At 61.7% G+C, this 22,081-nt stretch overlaps 1 protein-coding gene across 5 annotated transcripts in view; it reads right to left on the minus strand.

Moving 5' to 3' along the window:
- The window catches only part of LRP1 (LDL receptor related protein 1), an 83,170-nt gene that overhangs the window by 49,481 nt on the left and 11,608 nt on the right, over positions 1-22,081 (minus strand). For all 5 annotated transcript variants that reach the window (XR_012621031.1, XM_074807831.1, XM_074807830.1 and 2 more), the window contains exons 2-6: positions 17,308-17,430; positions 11,171-11,308; positions 8,722-8,841; positions 7,767-7,895; positions 7,242-7,505 (exon numbers count right to left, since the gene is read on the minus strand). Coding sequence is in view for 4 of the 5 variants with exons in the window: in XM_074807831.1 (XP_074663932.1) it covers positions 7,242-7,505; positions 7,767-7,895; positions 8,722-8,841; positions 11,171-11,308; positions 17,308-17,430 (774 nt within the window). In the remaining variant the exon portion in view is untranslated. The remainder of the gene's footprint in view (positions 1-7,241; positions 7,506-7,766; positions 7,896-8,721; positions 8,842-11,170; positions 11,309-17,307; positions 17,431-22,081) is intronic.

A 22,081-nucleotide genomic window follows, 5' to 3' on the forward strand; every position in this document is an offset into this window, starting at 1 on the left:
CGCTTGGGGGCCACCGGCCCCCCTCGGGCCAGGCACAGCCCCAGCCTGACACAGGCTCCAGCATCGCGGCATGGGGACACCCCAGACAGCATTTGGTCACCCTCCTGCCAGACAGTTTGTGCCTCCGCCCGGCCCCAGACCTGCCCCCTCCCCACGCCGGGCTCAGCCTGCAGCATCCCCGCGCCAGCCCCGCTGCGGCGCTGGAGGTGGGAAGAGCAGGAACAGAGATGGAGCAAGCTCCGTCTCAGCTGCATGGAGGACAGCCAAGGGACCGCTAATTACTCTGCCTTAATGAGGCCGTTCCACGGGCAAAAATATTCAGCAGAGGCCGACAGAGGGACAGGGCGCTTGGCTTTCTTCTGGGTGAGAGGAGAGAGACACAGGCTCGACGGGAACCCAGGGAACTGTCATCGGGATGGTTCTGAGGGGTGAGGGGACAAGAAAGAGAAAATGGGGCCAGTCTGGGCAGAGACGATCCCAGCAGGGCTCGTGGTGAACCCAGCACGAGCGCGGCAGGCGGTGGTGTGGGACAGACGGACAGATGCGTGCTGGGATAAACATGCTCCTGTCCATTTGAAATCAAACCTGTCCCTGCACAAGCGGATCCCAATTACTTGGGACATAAATTTTGCCCTTTTGTCTCCAGCTACGTGGGAACGAAGCTCGTCCCCACACTTGACACCTCGGGGCTGGCCAGAGCGAGATGGAGGGGAGCGGCACTCGCCACGGGATGGGGGGGAACCACATGGGGCTTCTCTGCCCCGGGAAGGGGGAGGCAGAGGAGACCCTTCCCCACTCCGCCACCACAGCCTGGGGGATCGGGGTGGCCACAAGGAAGGGAGACCGCAGCTTGGGCAGCAGACCCGGCCGAGCCCAAGCACCACAGAGCCGTCCCCTCCCGGCACGGGGATGCTGCCGCCCTCGGACCGTCAGCAAACCTCAGCGAGAAACAGAACCCACCCAGCCCGGGGGTCTCGGTCCCGCTGGGGGCTTTATCTCCAACCCACACGTGGGGAAACACCGAGGGGTAATTAAAGTCAGGGGTGCTGCAGCAGATCGGCCTCCAGGCTGAACAGAGCCCGGCAGGCGCTTGGTTAACAGACTGATTAAAATCTTCATGGCTGTTGTCCCCTCCAACACAAAGAGCTGATGCGCTGGCGTGAGCACACTGTCCCCAGACACTGCACCCAGCCCCTGCTCTCAGGCATCGCTGCCACGAGAACAGTCATAAACAGTTAAAAAAAAAAAAAAAAAGAAATCAGCAGATGAAATTACCAATCATCCTGCTTTCTTGCCAAGTAAGTTCACATCGGAGCCTCTTTCTTGGCTAGCATGAGGCAGCAAGGAAGAAAAATAGCTTTCCATGCAAAGTGGGGAAAGAAATGTACTTGGATTCCTCTGCAGAGCAACATCTCCCCGAAATCAATTTGTCCCAAACCCTACAGCTCTTCTGCTTATTGGCAACAGGACAGGTCATTACGAGTAACAGGGCTGAAATGGAGTCAATGAAAACAACCTCCTAGACATGCTTGTTTAGATAGATGCTGCCCGAGAAGGTATTTTAATAACGGCCAGATTGCTATCGTTTAGGGTTTATAATGCACTTGGGATCAAATGTCCTGATATTTCAAACCCCTTCCTGGGGGCTTGTTTTATAAAACAAAAAGAAAATAACAAACCTTAAAACAAGAAATAATAAATCAAGGAACCTCCACAGCCCTTTCCCAGCAGCCCTGGACACGTCCCGCCGAGCCGTCGACATTCCTGCCCGCTCGGCCCGGGGCAGCCCCGGGGCACGGCCAGCGCAGCCCCGGCTCTGTCGCCCTGTGCAGGGGGAGAACCGAAGCGGCGGCACCTGGGCTTGGGGGTGTGAATCAGCAGCGCTGGCACCAGCGACCTTCCAGCACAATAAACGCATTCAGCAGAACAAACCCTGGCACCGCAGAGCTGCCGGTCCTGGCCGCACAGAGTCACGAGTCGGCCGAGAAAGGGGAAGGAGAGGAAGAGCAGGGGCAGGGGGGTTGCCAGGAGACCCCCTGAGAAACGCAGGTTTCGGTCTCCTGACACAGGTTCTCCAGTATTTTTCCATAGTAAAAGCAAGAACTCCTGCCTTCTCCTGAGCACCGAGGATCACTCGACCCCGCGGCTTTAACGCCGCCCTTGCAGCACTCTCACAGATGCCACGGAGGCGGCAGGCGGCCGGCGCGGGGTCAAGGCGCTGCCAGCTGATGGTGTCCGCTTGAGGGGGGCTCCTCGCAGGGCCACGCGCCCCCCAGCCCTCAGCGCACGCTCTGGGGAGGGGTCGCCACCTTCTCGTGTCACCGGGGGGGAACAGGCACAAACCCCATCTAAGGTCGCACAAATCCGAACGCAGGCCGGAGCGCTGCTCCCCTCACCCCGCCCTGCCCCAGCCCCGCAGCCGAGGCAGAGCTCAGGGACTCGCCCAAGAAACGTGGCCCCAGCCCCGGGACAAGGGGGAACGGGCAGCAGGTCAAGCTGGGGGGCAAGGGGAGCCGGGGGAGCGGGGGCCTCCGCTCAGGCCACAGGCCGCAGCGAGATTTCTGCGCACGTTCGTCCTGGCAGAAACGGCAGCAGGAAAGTTACAGTCGAGGCAACGGCCACCCTGGCCAGGACCCGCCGCCTCCCCGGGACTGGCCGGTGTCCAGGCAGGACCCGCACCGCACCCGCTCCAGCCCCGCGCCCATGGCAGAGGGGGGCAGCCCCAACCCAGGGGCTGCCCGCTGGAGGGGGGCTGAGCAGCACAAGGGCCTGGAAGCAGATTTTTTTTTTTTTTTTTTTTGTGTGTTGTTTTGCTTTGAAATTCTTTGGAAGCCCAACTCCAAACAAACGAGGACATTGTCTCGGGAAACACGTGGAGGCTGGAATCTGGTTGAGAAAGCCCACAGGATCAGAAAGTCCCCGGAGGTCAGGGATTACCCACCGGGCCGGGTGGGTCCGTGGGGACTGGCCGCAGCCCCTGCCAGGTGCAGGCAGAGCACCGGCAGCTCCTCTCCTTCGCACCCACACGTGAGTGCTGCCACTGCCGAGCAAAACGCACCCCGGCCACCAGCCATCCCCAGGCACCCACGGGCAGCATGGCTGGGTCTGGAGGGGTCCGGGCTGGCGGGGGCCGGGGGGTGACAGGGAACCCGCCCCGCTCACAGTGGCGACGCTCGACTGGTCCGAGCAGACGCCGGGTGCCGGCGGAGCAAAGCCTGGAGAGCGGCTCTGCCCCTCGCAGGCACACGCCTCCCTGTCCTTGAGCACGAGCGGACGTGCAACGCCTGCCAGGACCCTCCTGGTCAGAAACAGCACTGGATTTTCACACAGAGCAGAGGAGAGGGAGAGGGAGAGGGAGGGAGAGCGGAAAGGGAGGAAGGACCAGACAAGTTCCCCTTGTTGCAATTCAGCGTCGGCAGGAAGGACAAGCCCCCCCGCACCACTCCCGCGCCATTGCACGCGTGCTCATGCCCCATCCTCCCCGCGGGCTCAGCCTGGAGGGTGCTGGGGGGTGCTGAGCACCCAGGGAGCAGCCCCAAGGGAAGCCGAGTCCCAGGGGCTGGGCAGGAAGGTGCCATCTCCAAGCTCCTCACAGGGATGGGGACAGACAGGACCCCTGCCCAGCGAGGGGCCACACCGCCCCCACCACGGCCACCAGCACCGAGCCCCATGATCCCTGTCCCCTCCATGTCACCTCCACGCCAGAGAGGGGCCCAGGGCTTCCCAGACACCGCAGCGTGATGGCGGGGAGAAATAATTCAATTCCAACATGAGGTGGTTTGGGGTTTTTTGTAAGAGAAATAGATGGAAGACTTCACCAGCCTCTGATTTTTAGTGTGTCCCTGGAAAAAGTCCTGGGGGTAGGGAACCGGCCAGCTCAGATCAACTGAGAAAATCACTGTCTGTGAAAAATGTCCACGGGCATTGGGAACCAAGAGACAGGGACCATGAAAAAGTGCACTGGTGCTCAAGACTGAGGATAGAAGAAAGGGTTTAGCAGTGCAAGGACCAGGGGAAGAGCAAAGCTTCAGGGCACAGTGGGTCTTGCCAAGCGCTGTTAATAGCATTCATTTAACACATCTCCCACAACACAAGTGACACTAATCTCTCTGCAGGAAGGGAGCAGGGACAGAGAGGCCGGGATGTGGGGCCGCTATCAGAGCTGGGCTGTGACATCTCACCAGCCCACACCAACCCCCGACAGCTGGGGGGAGCTAATTTCCAGCCCTTCAGCATCAGCCTCCCCCCATCAGATGCCAACTCAAGCCCCATTAGCAGCAGCTCCGGGGAGTCGGACTCCTGCTGTCAGCAGATAATGCCATAAAGAAGCGAATAAAGAGGGAAACCACTAATTGGCTCACAGGTCTCCCCAGTGTCCTCAGAGGGAAGCAGGTGAGTGACATTATCTCCTCATCACAACTCCCAGCACTGGACTGGGCTGGGGGAAATTCATTTCTCCAACTAGTTTGTGCTCATGAACAAACCCACCCCGCCAGGACGTTTCCCCGCACGTCTCCAACCCGCGGGGACACGGGTGAGGCCACACCGGTGCCAACGCCGCCCCGCGCCGGCAGCCACCCGCGCCGCGGAACCGTGCAAGGGCCGTTCCCTCGGGAAATAGGAACAAAAAGCAACGGGCGCCCACGTAGCCAACGAGCAGCTCGGGGCAGCCCCGCTCCCACTCCCTCTGCACCCCAACGGGCCACCACCAGCAGCCGCAGCACCCGCCGAGGCGCGTCCCTGCCGCCGTCCCCGGGGCTCAGAGCCCGGTTAACGGAGGCCCCTCATCGCCCCTCCCCGGCAAGAGGAAGGTCTGACAGGAGACCCGCAGGAGCCGCGTTCTCGATCCTCCCGGGGTGCGCTGGATCGTTTCTCTCCTGCGGCATTTCCAGGCAGCAGCGCTGGCCCCGGCAGCACGTGCCCGCCCCAGTGAGTCTGCAGGCAGGAGGCTACCGGCACCGCCATGCCACAAGCCCATGTCTCAGGGCTCAGAATCAGCCACAGTGTGTGGTTGTGCTCCGCAGCCCGAACCCGAGGTCGTTTCACACCTCCCCCCGGAGCAGGGGCCCCTTCGCGGCTCCTCTGCAAACAGCCACCCCCCAACAGGAGCTGCTGCGCCCCCCACCCCGCGGCCAGGGCGGGCACTTTCCCACCCAGGGCAGCTGAATTCCACTCTTCCCACCCCGAGCTATCGCACCCGATCAGAGGCCAAGCAAAGCAAGGCACCTTTTCTTGTTTGGACTCGAACACGCTCTTATTACGAGCTCCCTTCCCCTCCTGACCATAATTAAAAGGTCACGTCTCAGATTAACTTCCCGGAGCCGGAGCAGCCCGCACGAGCGCCCCGAGAGCCTGCCAGGCCCAGCACCCGCCCAGGCATGGAGCAGGGCAGCGGTCGGGGCTGCAGCTCCCAGTCCCGCACTCACACCTCACGCCGTGGGCAGGGTGTGACAGCTCCTCCTGCTGTCACCTCCCGGCTCACGAGCCAGGTCACCGACCCCAGCTGCTGCCGCACCCTCAGCCACACGCTGCCCGCAGCCAGGCCAGGGCACCCCGGCGACCTGGGGACCCTCCCGCCGTGGGGCCGAGCCGCAGAAAGGCACCAGGAACACCCCGAAACCTCCCACAGAAATCCCAGCGGTCCCCTTCCCCCAGGCCAATCCGCAGCTCACGGCTCACATGCCATCACGGACCACGGCCTCCGCCGCAGCTCCCAGCTGCAGGAAATTACAATGTTAAACCTGAGCTCGATGGGAAGAAGAAGGGTGCAGGCAGAGCTTCACAGGATGCTGCTGGCTGCCCCTCCAGGGAACTACGGGGAGACCAGGCTGAGTCTGAGGAAGCCTTAAGAGAGGAGCCATCAGGAGCCCATAAAAGCAGAGACGTCCTTAAGCCATCGCAGGGAGTGGAGAGCAGAGCTGAGCCTAACTTCAGACTATCGCCTGCAAGAGCAAAGGGTGAGGCCTCTCCCTAAAAATACACACTGCCCTAAAAATACACAGTGCAAGCCTGCATTACGCGTGCTGCACACACCCTCGGCGCAGCGGCCTGAGCCTGCTGAGCCCCGGCGCAGCCCGAGGGGCCACAGGGGCCCACGGGACCCTGCGTCCTGCCCCAGGCTTCAGCCAGGGCCGCGGTCGGGGCAGCCGGGCACCGCGACGTTGCCCTCGGCACAGAAACGCCCTCGGCTCCAAGACCCACCCCGGGCCGTTACTCATTTTCAAAGATCAGTTTGTACATGTTCGTCCAATTTGCCAATAGGTCAGCTATTGCTCATCACGTAATGACACCCGGCTCTGCGGAAGAAGGGGATCCCTCCTGCATCAGTCTCCTCCCAGCAGCACCCCAACTTCAGGAGGCAAAAGACAGCGGCAGGATGACGCCGGGGAAGCCGAGGGCTGCAAACCTGACGGAGATGCACAGCAAACCCCAGGCACCCCCAGTCCCGCCCTGACTGACTTGGTCTCCAGATTCAGAGGATCAAACCAGTGACAGTGCAACACCGGGAGCAGTTTCCCCCATCCTGGCTGCAGGGCTACCGCACCCACCCACCTCCCCTCTCGGGGGGACCCCGCCAACCCCACGGCCCTGCCCCCGTGAGAGCGCACTGGGAAGGTGCCTGGAAGTCCACGGCTTCTGTCGGGAGCCCTCACGGGCAGAGGCTCTCGGGAGAGCGGGCACGGGCTGGAGTCAGAGAGCGCCGAAATCCCAGCCAGGCACTCTCCTCCCCGTTCTGACTGCTGATCCGGGACCGGCAAGCCCGAGCAGGAGACAGAGCTGTAACCACACTCGTTACGGCCGGGAAGGCACAAGCGGAATGAAACCACCATCTGCCACTCGCGGTGGTGACTCACGCGGCCGCCCGGCGGGAGGCACTTTTCGGTCAGGATTTTGCTCTTGGTCGCTCCTTGGGGTGGGGACCAACACTTGCTTTGGCCAGGGGTGAAAACCAGGAGGAAGCAACAAGAACTGCCACCCCGAACCCGCTGCGCAGGTACCATCCCTTCTCACTGTATTGTTCCTCCCCATACTTACACAAAGAAACCACAAAGCTTGCTAGAAATAAGGAAGGAAAAGGAAAGCCAAAAGCTACGTCTGTGCTGAAGTCTCGTTGCCTGGCCCCGTGGAAAGCTGCCTCCTGCCAAAACACACCCCTGGTTCACCCACCCCTGGCTGGGGATGCTCAGGCTGCCCAGAGGAGATGGGCTGGGGAGCAAGGCGCAGGGGGAGCAGGCACTCACGGTGCAGGCTGAGGGAGATGTTGATGGAGCGCTCTTCCACAAAGCCCTTCAGGTTGGGGATCTTGGCACACTTGAGGATGGTCTGGGAGGCACTGTCGCCCACGTGGACCCAGCACACCGTGTCCTCAATGTAGTTGAAGTCCATCGCCGTGGTCTGCTTGGCGCTGGTGGGGGTGATGTTGGGCACCGGGGCTCCACTCAGGTAGGTGGCCAGGATGTTCTGGGAGTTGGCGATGAGCAGCACGGGAGGGCGGTCCACAGGCTCTGGCGAGGAAGGGAGGCGAGAAGGGCGGTCAGGGCAGAGCACCGAGGCTCGTGGCTGCAACACTGCGTCAGCCCGCAGCCCAGCCCCGCTGCTTCAGCCCAGACAAGACCGTGACAGGCAGCACAGCACAGGCGAGGGTGGTAGCCCAGGACGGAGCCAGGGAAGGGCCCCCTCAAGTGAAGAACCAGAGATACACGGCAGGAGGCCGCAGTCTGCAGAGCTGCCCCGACGCAATGCGCCCCTCCTGCCGGGGATCTCACCGTTCTTGGCTTTGCAGGACCTGTTGTCGGGCTGCAGCAGGTACCCTTCGACACAGCTGCACGTGTAGGAGCCCTCCGTGTTGGTGCACGTCTGGCTGCAGGTCCCGTAGATGGTGCATTCATCAAAGTCTGGAAAAGAAGGCAAAACCCCCGAGATTTGGATTAGCAAACATCTCTCCTCAGCTGCCTCAAGAGGCAACGAAGGTTCCCCCTCTCCTCCGAGGCAGAGCTGCAGGGGAAGGGACGGTCCCCGTGGCTCTGTGGCCTCCCCACGGCCAGCGTCACCCTGCGACACCTGCAGCAGCCCCCAGCATCTGCTCCAGCATCAGCGGCAGGACAATCCCTGCCTCACAGCGGAGCCTTTCCAAGGCCTAATTACCCACTGCCCCTCCCCCCCACTCTGCAAAATCTGCACCCAAATTTCCAGTCTGAATTTCTCTAATCTTCAGCTTCCAAACCCCTGGCTCACACACTGCTCTTTCTTCTGCTAGATGAAAGAGCAGTCTCCACCAGAGCGCTCCTGCCCCAGAGGTGCGTGCAGGAGCTGATAAAGGTCCCTTTCACCTCCGCTCAGATAAATGAAAGAGACGGAGCCGCTGCAATCTCTCTCTTCCAGGCTTGTTTCCAGGCATCGCATTGATCTGATCACTCCTCGCTGACCCTCTCCTGTCCTCCAGCATCCTCTCCGAGGCACAGACACCGGGAGCACGTATGAGCCCAGCGATGGCCCCTGACTCCGCACATAAAGGCACAGCCCCTTCCTCACTCCCTCCCAATATTCCTCACTCGGGCGTTCAGGAGCTGCAGCCCCACGGCAGCAGGGAGGCAGAGTCCCACCCCGACACCCCGTGCTCCCCGCTGAAGGTCGGGGGCTGCCAAGCCTCAGGTCCCTTCAGCCGCACGGCCAAGCCCCAGCACCGTGCCGGTGGTGACAGCTCTGCCCCCCCACACCGACCTTTGCAGCTCCTCCTGTCCTCGGCCAGCTGGAAGGAGTTGTTGCAGTAGCAGGCTGGTCCGCTCAGCGTCGGCACGCAGTGGTGCTGGCAGGCCAGGGCCGTGCAGTTCGCCAGTTGTTCTGAGGAGACGGGGGAGATGCAGGAGAGAGGATGTTACCACTGTGCGAGCAGAGACAGGATGGGCGCCCAGGACCCAGCGCTGGGTGAAGGGGACCCCCAGTCACCCCACCAGGCTTTGCCGGGGGCCTCCACACTCCTGGGTGGGGAGGGAAGGACCCAGACCCTCTGCAGAGGGGGGGGAGGCCGTAACGGATACGTGACGGCTGCACGGGAGGGTCTGAGCAGCCCCAACTGCCCCCCAGAGCTGCTGACTCAGCAGCGCTCCACCGGGAGCCACCGCACAGGAGAGCAGCGCGGGACTCGGCTCTGGGGTATCCTGGGGGATCCCAGAGAGACTATGGGGCGAACTCATCCGCCACGTCCTCTCCGCAGCATCTTCCCCCTAAGCAGGGCTGCAGGGGGCCCGGGGGCCGCTCCCTGCCAGTGACGCGGCGCAGGCAGCAGAGGACCGGCCGGGCAGGCAGACACACCGGAGAGCCCGGAGCTGGCAGCCGCCCACCCCCCTGCAGAGGGGGACCAGCACCCCAGCGCCAGGGTCAGGGTCACAGTCGGGGTCATGGTCAGGGTTGGGTGGCCCCGGGGCAAAGCTGGGGCCAGAGACGCGGCCACCTGGTCGCCGCCTCCCGCAGCTTCATTGCCATTAGCGGCGTCACAAACACAGTGAAGCCCCCACCTGCCCGGCGCTGCCCCGGCCTGGCAAGGCCAGCGCTGCTCGCCCACTGCTGCCGACCATCAGTCATTCAGTAAGGGGCCTCCTCAGCCCGCTGTGAGGGATGTGCCGGGGGTTACGCTGGGTTTTGTTTCCTCCCCTCCTCTCCTCGCCCCGCCTGACCCGGGCACTCCAGTGCTCAGAGGGCGTTGAACTGGGTCTCAGCAAATCTGCCAGCGGAGGGGAAACAACGGCCGCCCAGCCACGAGCCTCTGCACACCAAAACCATCCGGCCCTTTCCAACCCCCCTCTGCAGCGGGGCTGGAGGGGGAGCAGCACCCAGCTGCAAAAATCCTGCCCCTCACACGTGGAACGTTCAATAAAGCAGGCAGGGCCCAGCCAGGGTGTTCACGAGGCTGATGGGCTTTGGCAGGCCCAGCTCTTCACTTCAGATTCTTGTCTGACGCACCCCATGCATCCGAAGAAAAGAAAAACCCCCACGAGTGCCGGGTCTGCAGGAGGGGGGTGGAGGCTCCAATGGCATTTTCGCCCCTGTGAACGTCTGCAGGAGCCGCTGAGGCTCCCCGGCGTGTCCCCCCATCTCCCCGCCGCAGCAGGAGCGAGCGGCCCCGGGCAGGGGTGAGGGCAGCGGGACGGGCACGGAGCGGGGTGACAGCTCGTCCCCCCAGGCCCGGGGCGGAGGCAGGCTGGGGCTCGCCACCAGCTGCGAGGAAATGCCTCCCCGGGGCGGCACCAGCAGCCGCCCCCCACCCGCCGGGGGGCAGGGGGGACCCCGGCATCCGGCACAAGCTCCCGCGAGCGCTCACGTCCCCGACGTGCCCAAACCTGCGAGCAGCAACTGTCCCGACACGGGGCTGGCCCGCACCCAGCCCTCGCCTCGTGTGTGCTGGTCACGTGCTGCCCAACTGCCAAAAATCAGATCCCGCTTCAGTAATGAGAACTATTAGCGAAGTATTAATTGTCAGCTCGGGCACAGCTGCAGTAGCCACCCCGGGCTCCTCCCAGGGGAGCCGGGACACGGACAGGACCCGGCGGGAGGAAGGGAGCCCTTGGGGGCAGGGAGAGGCGGGCAGGAGCCGGGCAGGAGCCGGGCAGGAGCCCGCAGCCCCAGGCAGGGGAAGGGCTGGGGGGAAAAGCGCTGCTGCTCGCCCGGAGTCTGCAGAGACCCAGCTCCCGGGGTCAGCCCAGGACACGCGTTTCTGAGCGGCTGATCTGCACACCAGCCAGCCAGCGCACGCTGATTTAGGGAGAGTTTTCCAGCAGGATTAGCAACCGGGGACAGGCCAGGAGGGGGGACAAAGCTCCTGGAAATTAGGAAAAAAACATACTGGTATCTCTTATCTGAACCAGAACCCCAGCCCTCCAAGCTTTTAAACCCAGGAGACAATGCAGCTATTTAATGGCCTGCAGGCTCAGGAATGACGGGCATTTCACTTGCAAGCGGCTCTGGCTAATCTCTGGATCTGCTACCGGCCAGCCCGGTGCCACGAGGGGAGCAGGAGTGCGGTGGCCGCTAAACAAAACCAGCCAGAAATGGGGACAAACGGGGACCTCGTGACTCTTACCGCGGCAGGGGAGGGCAGGAGGCAAAGGCAGGATCTCGCGGGGCAACCCCCTACCCACGGCCCCTCTCTGACCGCCATCCCCCCGACACCTACCCCGGCAGTGCGGCCCCTCGTCGGAGCCGTCGAAGCAGTCGTGGAGCCCGTTGCAGAGTTTGCTCATGTGAATGCACAGCTCCGTGCCCAGGCAGTTGTGCTCGTTGGGCTGGCATCGAGACACCTTGCTCTGAGGACCTGCGAGACAGCAAAAGGCAGAACTGTCACCAAAGGAGGAGCGTGACGGCTCCATAATCCCGGAGGAAACACCCAAAACCTGGAGGGAACCCTCAGCCCCACCATGCTGCTCCACCGGGGCTCCCCAGCAGTGACCATCACCCGGCCTCACACAGCGAGATTTCGGGTAAAAACTCTTAAGGCAGACGCAGGCGTTCAGGGAACCCCACGTTCCCCAGGACGTTCGTGGGAAGGTTTCTGCAGTGGCCAAGAGCAGGCAAGCGCCGGGCCGGTGGCGCTTTGATTCCCTCTGCCCAGACTCACGTCAAATCCTCCTTGATTTGGATTCCTCTGCCCAGCACGTGCCCCGCAGCACCCACCTAGCAAGGCCAGTCCCAAATCCTCCCGGCTCCCATGGCAGCTCGAGGCCAGAAAAGGCCACCAGAGAAGGCTCAGAGCAGGCTCTGCCCCTCCAGCAGCCCCAGGAAGCTCATTCACAGACCCTGGATCTCTCTTTCACAGCAGCTGGGACGCTGTGAGCAGAGGAACAGCGTGACCCATCGGGGTGAACCTTCCCTTCTCCGTCGCCTGCCAGCACGTGGCCCGAGCGGGACCATCGGGCGAGCAGGATGGAGGCCCGGAGCAGCCAGGGCAGACGGGGACCCCCCGCCCAGCCCCAGAGACCCGGCAGCAAGTCAGGTTGGCAGTTGGTGTGCCAGGGGAAGGTCACCCCAGACCTCAGCAGCCCCAGGATCCCCGTTTCGAGCCCTCGCGGGTCACGTCCACTCCGGGCTGCCCAGGCACACGGCTCGGGGCACCCCTCGCTGCTGGGAGAGCTGGGGGCACATGGGGTCAGGCTGTGCGAAGCACCCCGAGCACGGCCACCCCAGCTCCCCCCCGCGGGTGCCCACACGCTCCTTGTTAAGAGGCACTTTGCAGGCAGGCTTGCGGGGGGTCGTTAAGAACCAGGGCTGCGCAACACGAGGAGACTTAATCTCCATTATTAACTAGAAAAATTACAAAGGAAACAAAGCTTTATTTTTAAGCTTCTCTGAAAAGAAGCATGGCATTGAGACAAACAACAAAATACACCATAAATCGATTAACATCCTGAAACCCCATTAAAAGCTCCACCAACGTCCTGGCTCCAGCGCTGGCACAGCACGGGTTCGGTGTCAGCAGCCCACCAGCACGGCTCTGCAAAGCCCGACTCCTGCCACGGGCTCTCCTCGCCTCCCTGGCCCCGACCCTGAGTTTCGCTTTAGGGCTGAACACGCAGCATTCCGCCAGCTCTCACTGGAGCCACCGATGCGCCTCTGCTGAGTCAACGGCAGCACACGGGCGAAAACTAAAATGCCATTTTATGGGGAGACAGTGGCTGTTTGTGCCTTGCCCCCACCTCGGCAGGGCAGGCAGCACGTCAGCCCTGCCGGCAGCGGGGACAGCAGCAGAAATAGCTGCCCGAGCTCCCCACGGACCACCCGTCCTTGGCAGCAGGCGACGCGGCAGGTGAGCACCGAGAAGGGCACACGCTGAGCACCTTGTCCAGGCACGGTCCCGTTTTAGACAGCTACTGAGACCAGCGGTCACCTTCAGCTAAGACTCCACCGGTGGAGTTTGGCCTATATAAGCTCAAACCCTCCTTGGAGAGGAGCGTTACATCACGCGCAGCTCGCAGGGTCCAGCCCAGCGCTGCGTGTGCCAGCACAGCCCGTCCAGCCCCACTCCTGCCCCGCCAGCACGCTCCCGGCCAGCGAGGGCTCGGCTTCCCTCCCCGCGACCCTGAGCTACGCTGGAACGCTCGGGCTCCTGCTCTTAACCTGAACGCGCGGGCTCCTGGCAGGTCCCAATCCAGCCGGCTCAAGGCTCTCGGCAGCACCCGCGGCCATGGAAGGGGCAGCGCAAACCCCGGGAGCGCCCCGGGGCCGGTGGGGTGGACGGGACCTGCCGGCTCTGACCCCGTGGTTCTCCTGACCCTGCACGAGACCCCTCAGTGCGCCCCAGGCAGATGCCTTGGCACACCCACCCCCCCACCCACCTATAGAACAGCAAATTGCTCCTGGAGGAGCAGATGGAGCAGGCTGGGTCTCTCCTCTGCCCTTCCCGAACACACCAAAGCCTTTGCAGAACTAAAGTCCCTCAGCAAATCCCCCAGGAGCCCCCCGGCACGCTGCTGCTCCTGCAGAGATGGGCAGGAGGTTCCCACGGCAGGAGCAGCCCCCACTGAGGGCACACAACCGCCGTGCCTTGCAGAAAGGTTCCCCAACCCGCTGTGGTGAAAACTTCACCCCCTTTCCCTCGTCTGTTTTGTGCAAAGTGACTAACTCCGGGTGCTGACACATGCGTGTCCCTTCTTGCACAAGAGGTGTCCGAAGAACGGAAACCTAATGGGCTCCAGATGCCAGATCACTCCCCCACACACAGGCTGCGTGTCAAACACGTTCCAGTACATTTCCAGTTAGTGACTGGCCTGGCACTGGGGCAACAGGGTCCTCCAGGATAGGGACATGGAGCTCAGGATGCCCGGGCTCCGTCGCAGCCGTGGGGGACGGGGGTTTCTCCTATTTCCCAGCCCCAATCCAGGGCACTCAGCAGACAGCTCCCAGGAGAATTTCTCACCAGGTGCTGCTTCATGGCTTTTGTTTTTCACAGAGGGCTGGACAACAGCGCTATCTGGGCACTGAGTAATTGCAAATTAAGGGTTAATTAAGTAGTATCAATATATGGGCCAAAAGAATGAAGGCACCGAGATAAAGTGCAGTTCATCAGTCAAAACTGATCTGCCACGTCCATTATTGCCCTGCAAAGAGCCTGGATCAAACTACTTATCACAAACAGGGCAGGATTAATCTACAAGCCACTTTGTTTGCTTTTGACTGTGTTGGCGCACTAATAAATGAGCCAATTTATTACATGTGACAAGCTTGTGGTACACCCCAAGGAGCTGAATTAGACAGGAATTTTTAACCTCTAAAAACCACTCGGAAAAAAAAAAAGGAGGAAATAAGAAAAGTGATTATCCCTCCTGTAAATGCAGCCCGTAGTTGATTTGGCTACAGCCCAAGGAGACACAGACGTGGGGAACATGACACGGGAGCAGGAGGAGCCAGGAGCGGGACGGTCCCACTCACCCCGCCGGGACGGGGAGAGCGAAGCTTCACGGGCAACGGGCTCACCCGAGACGCCTCTGAACCCCAGCAGAGCCTCCAGCGCCAGCCCAGTGAGGCGAGACGAGGGATTTGAGACTCCTGAACCTCGGACCAACGAACCGTGTGATGCTGAATCCTCACAAACATCCAGGCTGCGGGCCGGCAGCTTGGCTGTCCCGCACACAGGCAAACCCCCAGCCAGGCCCGGGCACCCCGCAGAGCCCCCGGAGCTCCAGGCACGAGGCCAGGCGATGGCCATGGCTCAGCCACGACAAATTAATTTCTCAGAGCCCCTCATCTCCTTTGATCTGCAAGAGGACGGAGGCTCTTGTCCAAGCTTTTTCCCCCAGGAAAGCTCCACACAGTGAAAAAACGACTGACTGGGCAAGACCCAGGTACGAGCCACTCAGACAGACCCGAGCACGGCACCGAGCTTGGAGAGGGAACTCTTCCTGTGCTCAGCTAACACGTGAGCAAAGCCAGCGAGTACTTAAAAGGATTCCCCGGGGAGGAAAACCTCGCACATAATAGACAGCACTTCAAGAGACTCTGACATGAGTACATTAGTGCAATGTAAATAACCCTGCCACGCTGCCAGGGCGCGAAAGGGTGCGCCAAGCAGCATGCGAGAGCCGTGTCTGCAGCCTGCGCTTAAAAAAAGAGATTAAATAATAGTAATAAAAGTCATTCTCTCCCTGCCAAAGAGATAAGGAGGATGAGAGCCTGCCGGAAGCCCCGGTGCCGAAGTGGCGTGAGAAAAGCTTGCCTGGCAGTCCCAGAGATACCGGGCTCCGCGCCCTGCGTGTGCCAACAGGTCGGGCTCCACTCGCGTGAGCCTGGGCAGGAGCAGGCAGGCAGCAGGCAGCAGCCTCCATTCACACCCCGTGCCCATGGGAAAGGCACAGGCGGGGGCACCAGCACCGCGCTGAGCGCTGCCCGGCCGCCGGCACGGGGGAGGTGGCAGCGACGGCTGCTGACCCCAACCTTGGCGTCCCGGAGGATGCAGCGTCCCTCTCGTTCCCTCCTGGGGCTACTGCGGCCTTGGGGCCTAAAGCAGGAGACCTGGGGAGGGGGAGCAGAGTCTCTCAGACAGGTCAAACCCCCCCAGGTCCCCAAACCCCAGCAGTTGCCTCTGAAGCTGGGGAGGGAACCGCTCCCCAGGAAAAGACCGTTCCAAAGTTTGGGGTCTGTGGTGGTGGTGGGAACTCGCGGGCTCTGTCCCGCACACGCGGGGAGGGTGAGGAGAGAGGAAACACTGGGCTTTGCTCTACGCCTCGCAGGAGGCTCCCACCGGCCTGTCCTAGAAGCACCGAGCACGTCCCAAGGGGCAGACGGGAAGCGGGGGTCCCGCGCCCCCCAGGGAACGACCGGGAGCTGTGGGTGCTCAAGCCTGTGGGCGGACACGGGCACATCCCCAGAAGAGCCGGACGCTGCTCCCGGACCAGGCACCTCAGCGGCTCGTGCGGCGCCAGCGCGGGGAGCGGCGAGGGGCGGCGCTGGGGGATGCTCAGCCCCGCTGCGAGGACACCGACACCTTCCAGCTCCCCCCAAGGCCACGGGTTCAGCTCTGCCAACCCCCACCAGCCGGAGGGCGACGAGGAGGAAGGCGAAAGAGGGAGAAACATCCGAGGGGTCCATTCTCCGCTCACCCGCTGGTACGGCTGGGGGGCGGTGGAGCGAGCGCAGACACGCACAGCGAGCGGAATACGTCAGTCAGGACGGATTTCTTCCAGCCGGGGAAGGGCCTCCGAGTCCTCCCGCAGTAATTTTCCAGGGCTGCTGATTGACTGGAGCCAGACAGCCCATCCCAGCCCCCTCATCCCTCCCACGGAGGGGACAGTTGCATCATTTTGCCTTAAGAAATAAATAACCCCGGTGCTGAACCAGAAACTGCTTTGGAGACCTTTATGCCTGAAGCAGGAGTCTGGGAGGGATCTCGGGGCTGCAGGACGAGAGGGTTTTGCTGGTCGCTGGTGGGCAGCGGCAGGGAGGAACCCAGCCGTGGCCGTCCTGCCGGCCCAGCACCTCAGGGCTGCTTTCCTGGCACAGCAAGATGACCGGACGAGGCTGCTCCTGCGAGGCAACACGCGCAGCACGGCCTCGAGAACCCGGGCCACGGGGAGAGGCGGTTCCTTGCTCCAGCACAGCCGGAGCAGAGCCCAAGGCCCTGGCCCGCTCCCCTGCCCAGGCACCCCCCACCCCTGCGCCCCACCTCGCCCAGCCGGTTCCCGTTTGCTTCTGGAGAGGCCCAAGTGCCCCACCTGAGGCAGGAGCATCCCCAGGGCCACCAGCACCGCTGCAGCAGGGTGGCTCCAACGGCCCAGCACAAAACCAGTAAAACCAACACAGCGTCCCAATCCAAACCCATCTGGCGCTGCTTTTGCTGTTCCCCAGGACGCCCAGCGACCTCCTCCTTCCCCCCAGCCCAGCCTCACCCCAAGCACCCGTTCGATGCTGGGCACCGGCGGCACGGCCGCAGCCCTGCCCAGCGTCTGGCTCATGGAGTCCTCGCCTCCAGGGCTCTGCCTTCCTCATGCAAATCAATTGGGATGGAAACAAAAAATAAATCAGTGATACCCCGCTCCCAGGAGACTGTTTTGTTAGGAAGGATCAGGGCCCCAGAGCCAGCGGCCCTGGGAGCAGCGGCTGGGGAGATAAAGGGAGGACGGACAGATGGACGGCTTGGGCTCCTGCCCCGGGTGGTCCCCACCCCCCCAGGTGCTGTGGACTCCTGGTACTACGGGAGAAACGGGAGCTGAGGTAGAGCAGTTGTGCGATGCCGCCTGTTCGGGACCCTGGAACGACCGTGCAATGCGAGAATGGATGAAACAAAACCAAAAGAACACGATTAGGAAGGAAAGGCATACATACATATATCGGGTGATTCATCCGAGCCATCCGGACAATCCTTTTCCCCGTCACAGCGCCAGCCCTTAGATATGCACGTAATCTGATCTTTGCATGCAAACTGTTTAGGGCTACATGTCTTCGGTGCTGGATGAGAAAAGAAATAATGATAATAAACAAGATCAGTTTCTTCCCAAAGACAAGTAATTTAAAAAAAAAAAATTTAAATTAAGGACTAGATTGCTTTTAGTTTGATTTCATTCTAATGGCTCAGCAAAAGTTTTAGCCTGGCATCAGATCCATCAACCTTGCCCCTAAGGAAAGGAGAAAATTTAAACTGAAGCATTAATTACACTGGCGAGAAAACAGGAACCGAGATCCATGATGCACTAACAGATTTTAAAGATCATTTAACTTGGATGAATTAGCTCCTGGGAGCCAAAGGCGGTTTATTTTCTATGGTAGACAGTAAAAAAGACAGGAAAAAAATAAGAAAACCCAAATGAGAACAAATTAAAAAGTAACATTTTTAAATCACAAAGACAGCACCAGCAGCAGGACGAGTTCTCCATCCACCCTGCGCCCAGGAAACACGCACGTGCATGGCCGGGATGGTGCTCAGGGGGGGTCAGCGACCCTGCACCACCCTCCCAGGACACGCAGAAATGAACCAAAGGCTTAATAAAAACCAGCAGGAAAACCTAAAGCCCAGAGCGCAGAACCGGCCTGAGCCCTGGGCACGGGAGCAGCGCTGGGAAGAGTCCCAGTGCAGCTCTCCCCCACCAAAACTGGCACCTCGAGGGGGCTGCGATGGGGGGTCACCGCACCCCCCAGGGCAGAGGCTGCAGTGGGGGGTCACTGCACCCCCCGGCATGGGCTGCACGACTCCCCCTTCCTGAAGGGCCGAGGTTAGACGGGAAGGCAGCGACCCTCGCCCGCCCCCGGCACTGCCGCGCTGCAGGCACCGAGGTGGCCGATCTCGTGGCCAATCTTTTGGTCAACCCACAGCAGTGGGGGAAGCATCAAATGTGAAAAAAGATGGAGAGAGATATCTATCTCTCTCTAGCCGTAGACGTAGCACATCCAGGGCGGCAGAGCCAGCGGCTCGAGGCGATGCCAAGGCTGCGCCGGCAGCAGCTGAGGCCAGAGCTGCAGTGGGGAAGGGTCGGAACACGGTGATGCCATCCCAGCTCCCGACCCCACCGGCCGTGCCGGGGGCTCCCGGGCGAGGGCCACTGCCCCAGCCCACGGCAGAGTCCGGCGGCTTGAGCTGTCTCCTGTCAGCGTCTCCCCTCCTCCCCAGGGCTCTCTGCAGCGGATGCTCCCGCGCCCGGCGCAGCTTTAGCTCCCAACGGCGAGCCCGAGCCCTTGGGAAGGCAGGAACTCTTGGAAACCTATGAAACGCAACTGTGAGTGTTTGTTAAAGGCAAAGGCACTCAAACACACGCAATTCCCTAAACATTTATCTTGTGTCATCCTCAGTCTTCTGCTAAATTCCCTGCTCCAAGGATCTGCTTAACTTCCTGCTCAGCCACGGAAGGCTGCATCTGCCTCGCCGCAGCCGCGCCGAGCGGCACCACGGGCAGGAGCCGCTGCAGCTCATTTCACGCGTTTGGTGACCCAGCTCGCCCTCAGGCTCCTGGCAGGCAGAGAAGGTGCCTGATTCCTCTCCAGCTCCTGCCATGTGACAGAAAAGCCGCAGCCAGGTCCAGGCAGCTCCTGTCCGGCCTGCAGCAGGGCTGCTGCAAGGGAAGAGGAGGGGGAAGGTCCAGTCCCCAGTCCAAATCCTGGTTCCTAAAGGGTGGGAGGAAACTCTCCCCACCATGTAATGACACTAATTATTCCTCAGACCTGAAAAAGGGCTTTGTTAGATGTCATTTGGTTTGATTGAAGAGTACCACCTCCTACAAACCTCGCTTCCCTTCTGTCTTTAAAGCATCAGCATCGGTAGTGTTGGAGCTGCTGCTTAGAGGGAAAGGCTCGACACCACGACAGGGAGTCGGTGCAATCAAGATGGAGCCCGGACACATCAAAATGGATGAAACACGCCGGAGATGACTTGGAGAACAAGCCTGTCCCTTCCTCCTGCAAGATGTGGCCACACAGGGCTGGGAGCTCGGGGACAGGCGCCTCCGGCAACGAGCTCCCCTCCGAAGCCGGCGCTGCCGCCCCCTCTTCCTGGAGGAGCTCATCCTCCGCCTCCATCTCCCAGCCACAAGCGTACCAAATGCAAGAATCATTAAGAAAACCACAGCAAAGGACTGACACTCCCTTGGATTTCCTGCTCTCCCTCATCCTCCCAGGTCTCCACCAGCCACAAAGTGACCTGTGGCTGCCGCAACCGCCCAGCCGACCGCAGCCAGCACCCAGGAGCCCAGTGGGCCAACAGCGGCCGGCATCTCCCCGCCGGTCAGGCTCAACTCCGGGCTCTTCCCTGACTCCTGCCCCCAAGGGGAGCGGGCAGACCTACAAGGAGAGCACAAACCCCTGGCAAGTGGTTCCCAGCCCGCTGCCCCATCCCAGCCGCTCCCAGCCCTGCGGGGCTGCATCTACACGGGACAACAAACCGGAGCCAGGAAAGGATCCTGATTTGCACTGGAGACACCGGTCCTTCAGCATGGAAGACTGGGCCCTTGCTCGAAGGTGTTGTCCCCACGGACTAGCACCTACACCTCGCAGAGCCCCGTCGCCGGGGCTGGCCGCGCTCCCACCAGAGCTGAGCAGGTTCTCCTGCCGCTGGCAGCAGCTCCCCAGGCAGGAGCAGAACACGTGGGATTTCCTCAAAGCGCTGAAACACCGTTCGCACACGCTTTGTCAGGCTGCACGTGTCACGCAGGCCACGTACCCTGCTCACCCCTCGCCACCGCGGGGCACGTTAACCCGCCGTAAAGCTGCCCCTGAACCCGGCTCAAACCACCCAAACTCGAGGACGGCTTCGGCAGCGCGAGGCCTCGCGTCTCCCAGAGCGGCTGCGGCTCTGCGCAGGGGGAGGGAAGGGGATCGCTGCCCACTCCGCAGCCGGCTCGCCAGGCTCCTCGGCAACCCCACGCACTTTCTGTTCTTGCACAGCATGTTCCCAGTGAGTTAAATGGCCCCAGGGAAAGTGTCGAGATGCCTCAGTGCCAGGTGGACAATTAGAGAAGGTATCTGTTAATGCATCCTTCACGCGGAGCCAAATTTCTTTGGGAAAGGCCGGCGGCCACCCCAGCAGAAGCGGCGATGGCAGCGGAGAGCAGAGCTCCAGCGCCGGCCCGAGAATAAAGGCGCCTTCATGCAGCGCACAATGGGCAGCTCAGCGCGGGGCCAGGACAGCTGCGAGAGCTGCCCGCGGAAAACACGTCCCTCCTTGGCAGCCCGGGGAGAGATCCCCACTGGAAAGTAATTCAACAGAGGGCACAAAACTGTACTAAAAAAATGGCCAAAAAATGGCTATTTGGGTGCAAGAAAGGGGATCCTTCTCCTCCGGTCGGGGGTGGGAGCAGACCCCCGGCTGCGGCACGGAGCTGCCACGTCCGTGGGACGGGACCCAGAGCCCGGCTGCAGCCGGAGCCTTCACCTGGGCGTGGAGCAGGTCGGGGAAAAGGGCTGTTAAAGAAACACAACAAAACACATTTCATTTCTGCCTAAAGCAAGAAATCGACACTTCCACTTAAACGGGCTGTTTTGGAGGCTGGTGAGCAGGAGGTCTTCACCTTGAGCAGAAGCCAAATTACCTTCAGTGCTCAGACGAGTACGGTGTGGTGTAAAAACCCAGATAGACTGGAAGCAAACCACAGAAATATTAAAGAACTTCTTCCCCGCGCAAGCTGCACTTTCCTCCCCAGCCCAACTCCTCCTCTCCTCCTCGGGAGGAGGTGGCTGGCTACTGCTTTCCAAAGGAAACGGCGCTGGCCATAAATACGGGCTGGAATGAGCGTGATTTGCAAAACAGATGTTCTGGGGGGAGAAGAAAGCTCGAGAGGGAGAAAAATAAACCCACTCTGCATTCCTCCCAGGTCTCCATCCCCAGCTCCCGCCTCCCCTCCCCGCTCGCACACCCCATCTCGCGTGGCGAGGAGCCTGCCAAGGCCCACCCCCCCCGCGCCGTGCGGGCAGAGCCGGGCTGGCCCGGTGCTGGGGCGCGTGGGCACCCCGAGAACCCGCCCGGCCCCAGCTCGGCCCTGTGGCTCCTCGCCCTGCACCGGCCGGATGACGCGGCAGCCGGGGCCGAGGGGCAGCCGGTGGCCCGCAGAGCCCCGGTCGGGCGCCCTGGGCCAGCCAGAGCACCGCGCACACAAGAAAAATCTGCCAGGTGGTTCTGGAGGGCAACGGCCGGGCAGGAAACCATTGGCCCCCGGCGCGGGGGGACAGCGAAGCCCCGGCAAGCGAAGGTGGCATCCACCAAGCTCCTGCCCCGCCGAGCTCGCACATACCGAGCGTGTCGGTGCGGCGGGAGCGCCAGCGCACACCAAGAAGGCTTCACGCCCGCCGAGGGCAGGGGAAGCCGCCGCTACGAGCTGCTCTGCCCCCCGTTACCGTTTTGGTCACTTTTGGCCAATTGCCTTTTCCAGGGGAGCCTGTCCTGTCAGCTGGCTGAGCACCACGTCCCCACCCCACCGTCCCTCCCTCTAGACTCAGCTCTCAAGCCATCCCTGGGCCTGAGCACACCACAGCCCCAAGGTCGCTGTCCCCAGGAAGAGCCGAGCTGTGTCCCCTGCGGGACCCCCCGAGGCGCTGGCACAGTCAGGGGCACCAAGCTGGAGGATCGTCCAAGTCGCCCAATGAACCAAACACAAAAATCAGGGTCACCTTCTTTCAT

The sequence above is a fragment of the Strix aluco genome, chromosome 27 (assembly GCF_031877795.1).
Source record: "Strix aluco isolate bStrAlu1 chromosome 27, bStrAlu1.hap1, whole genome shotgun sequence".
Taxonomy (NCBI): domain Eukaryota; kingdom Metazoa; phylum Chordata; class Aves; order Strigiformes; family Strigidae; genus Strix; species Strix aluco.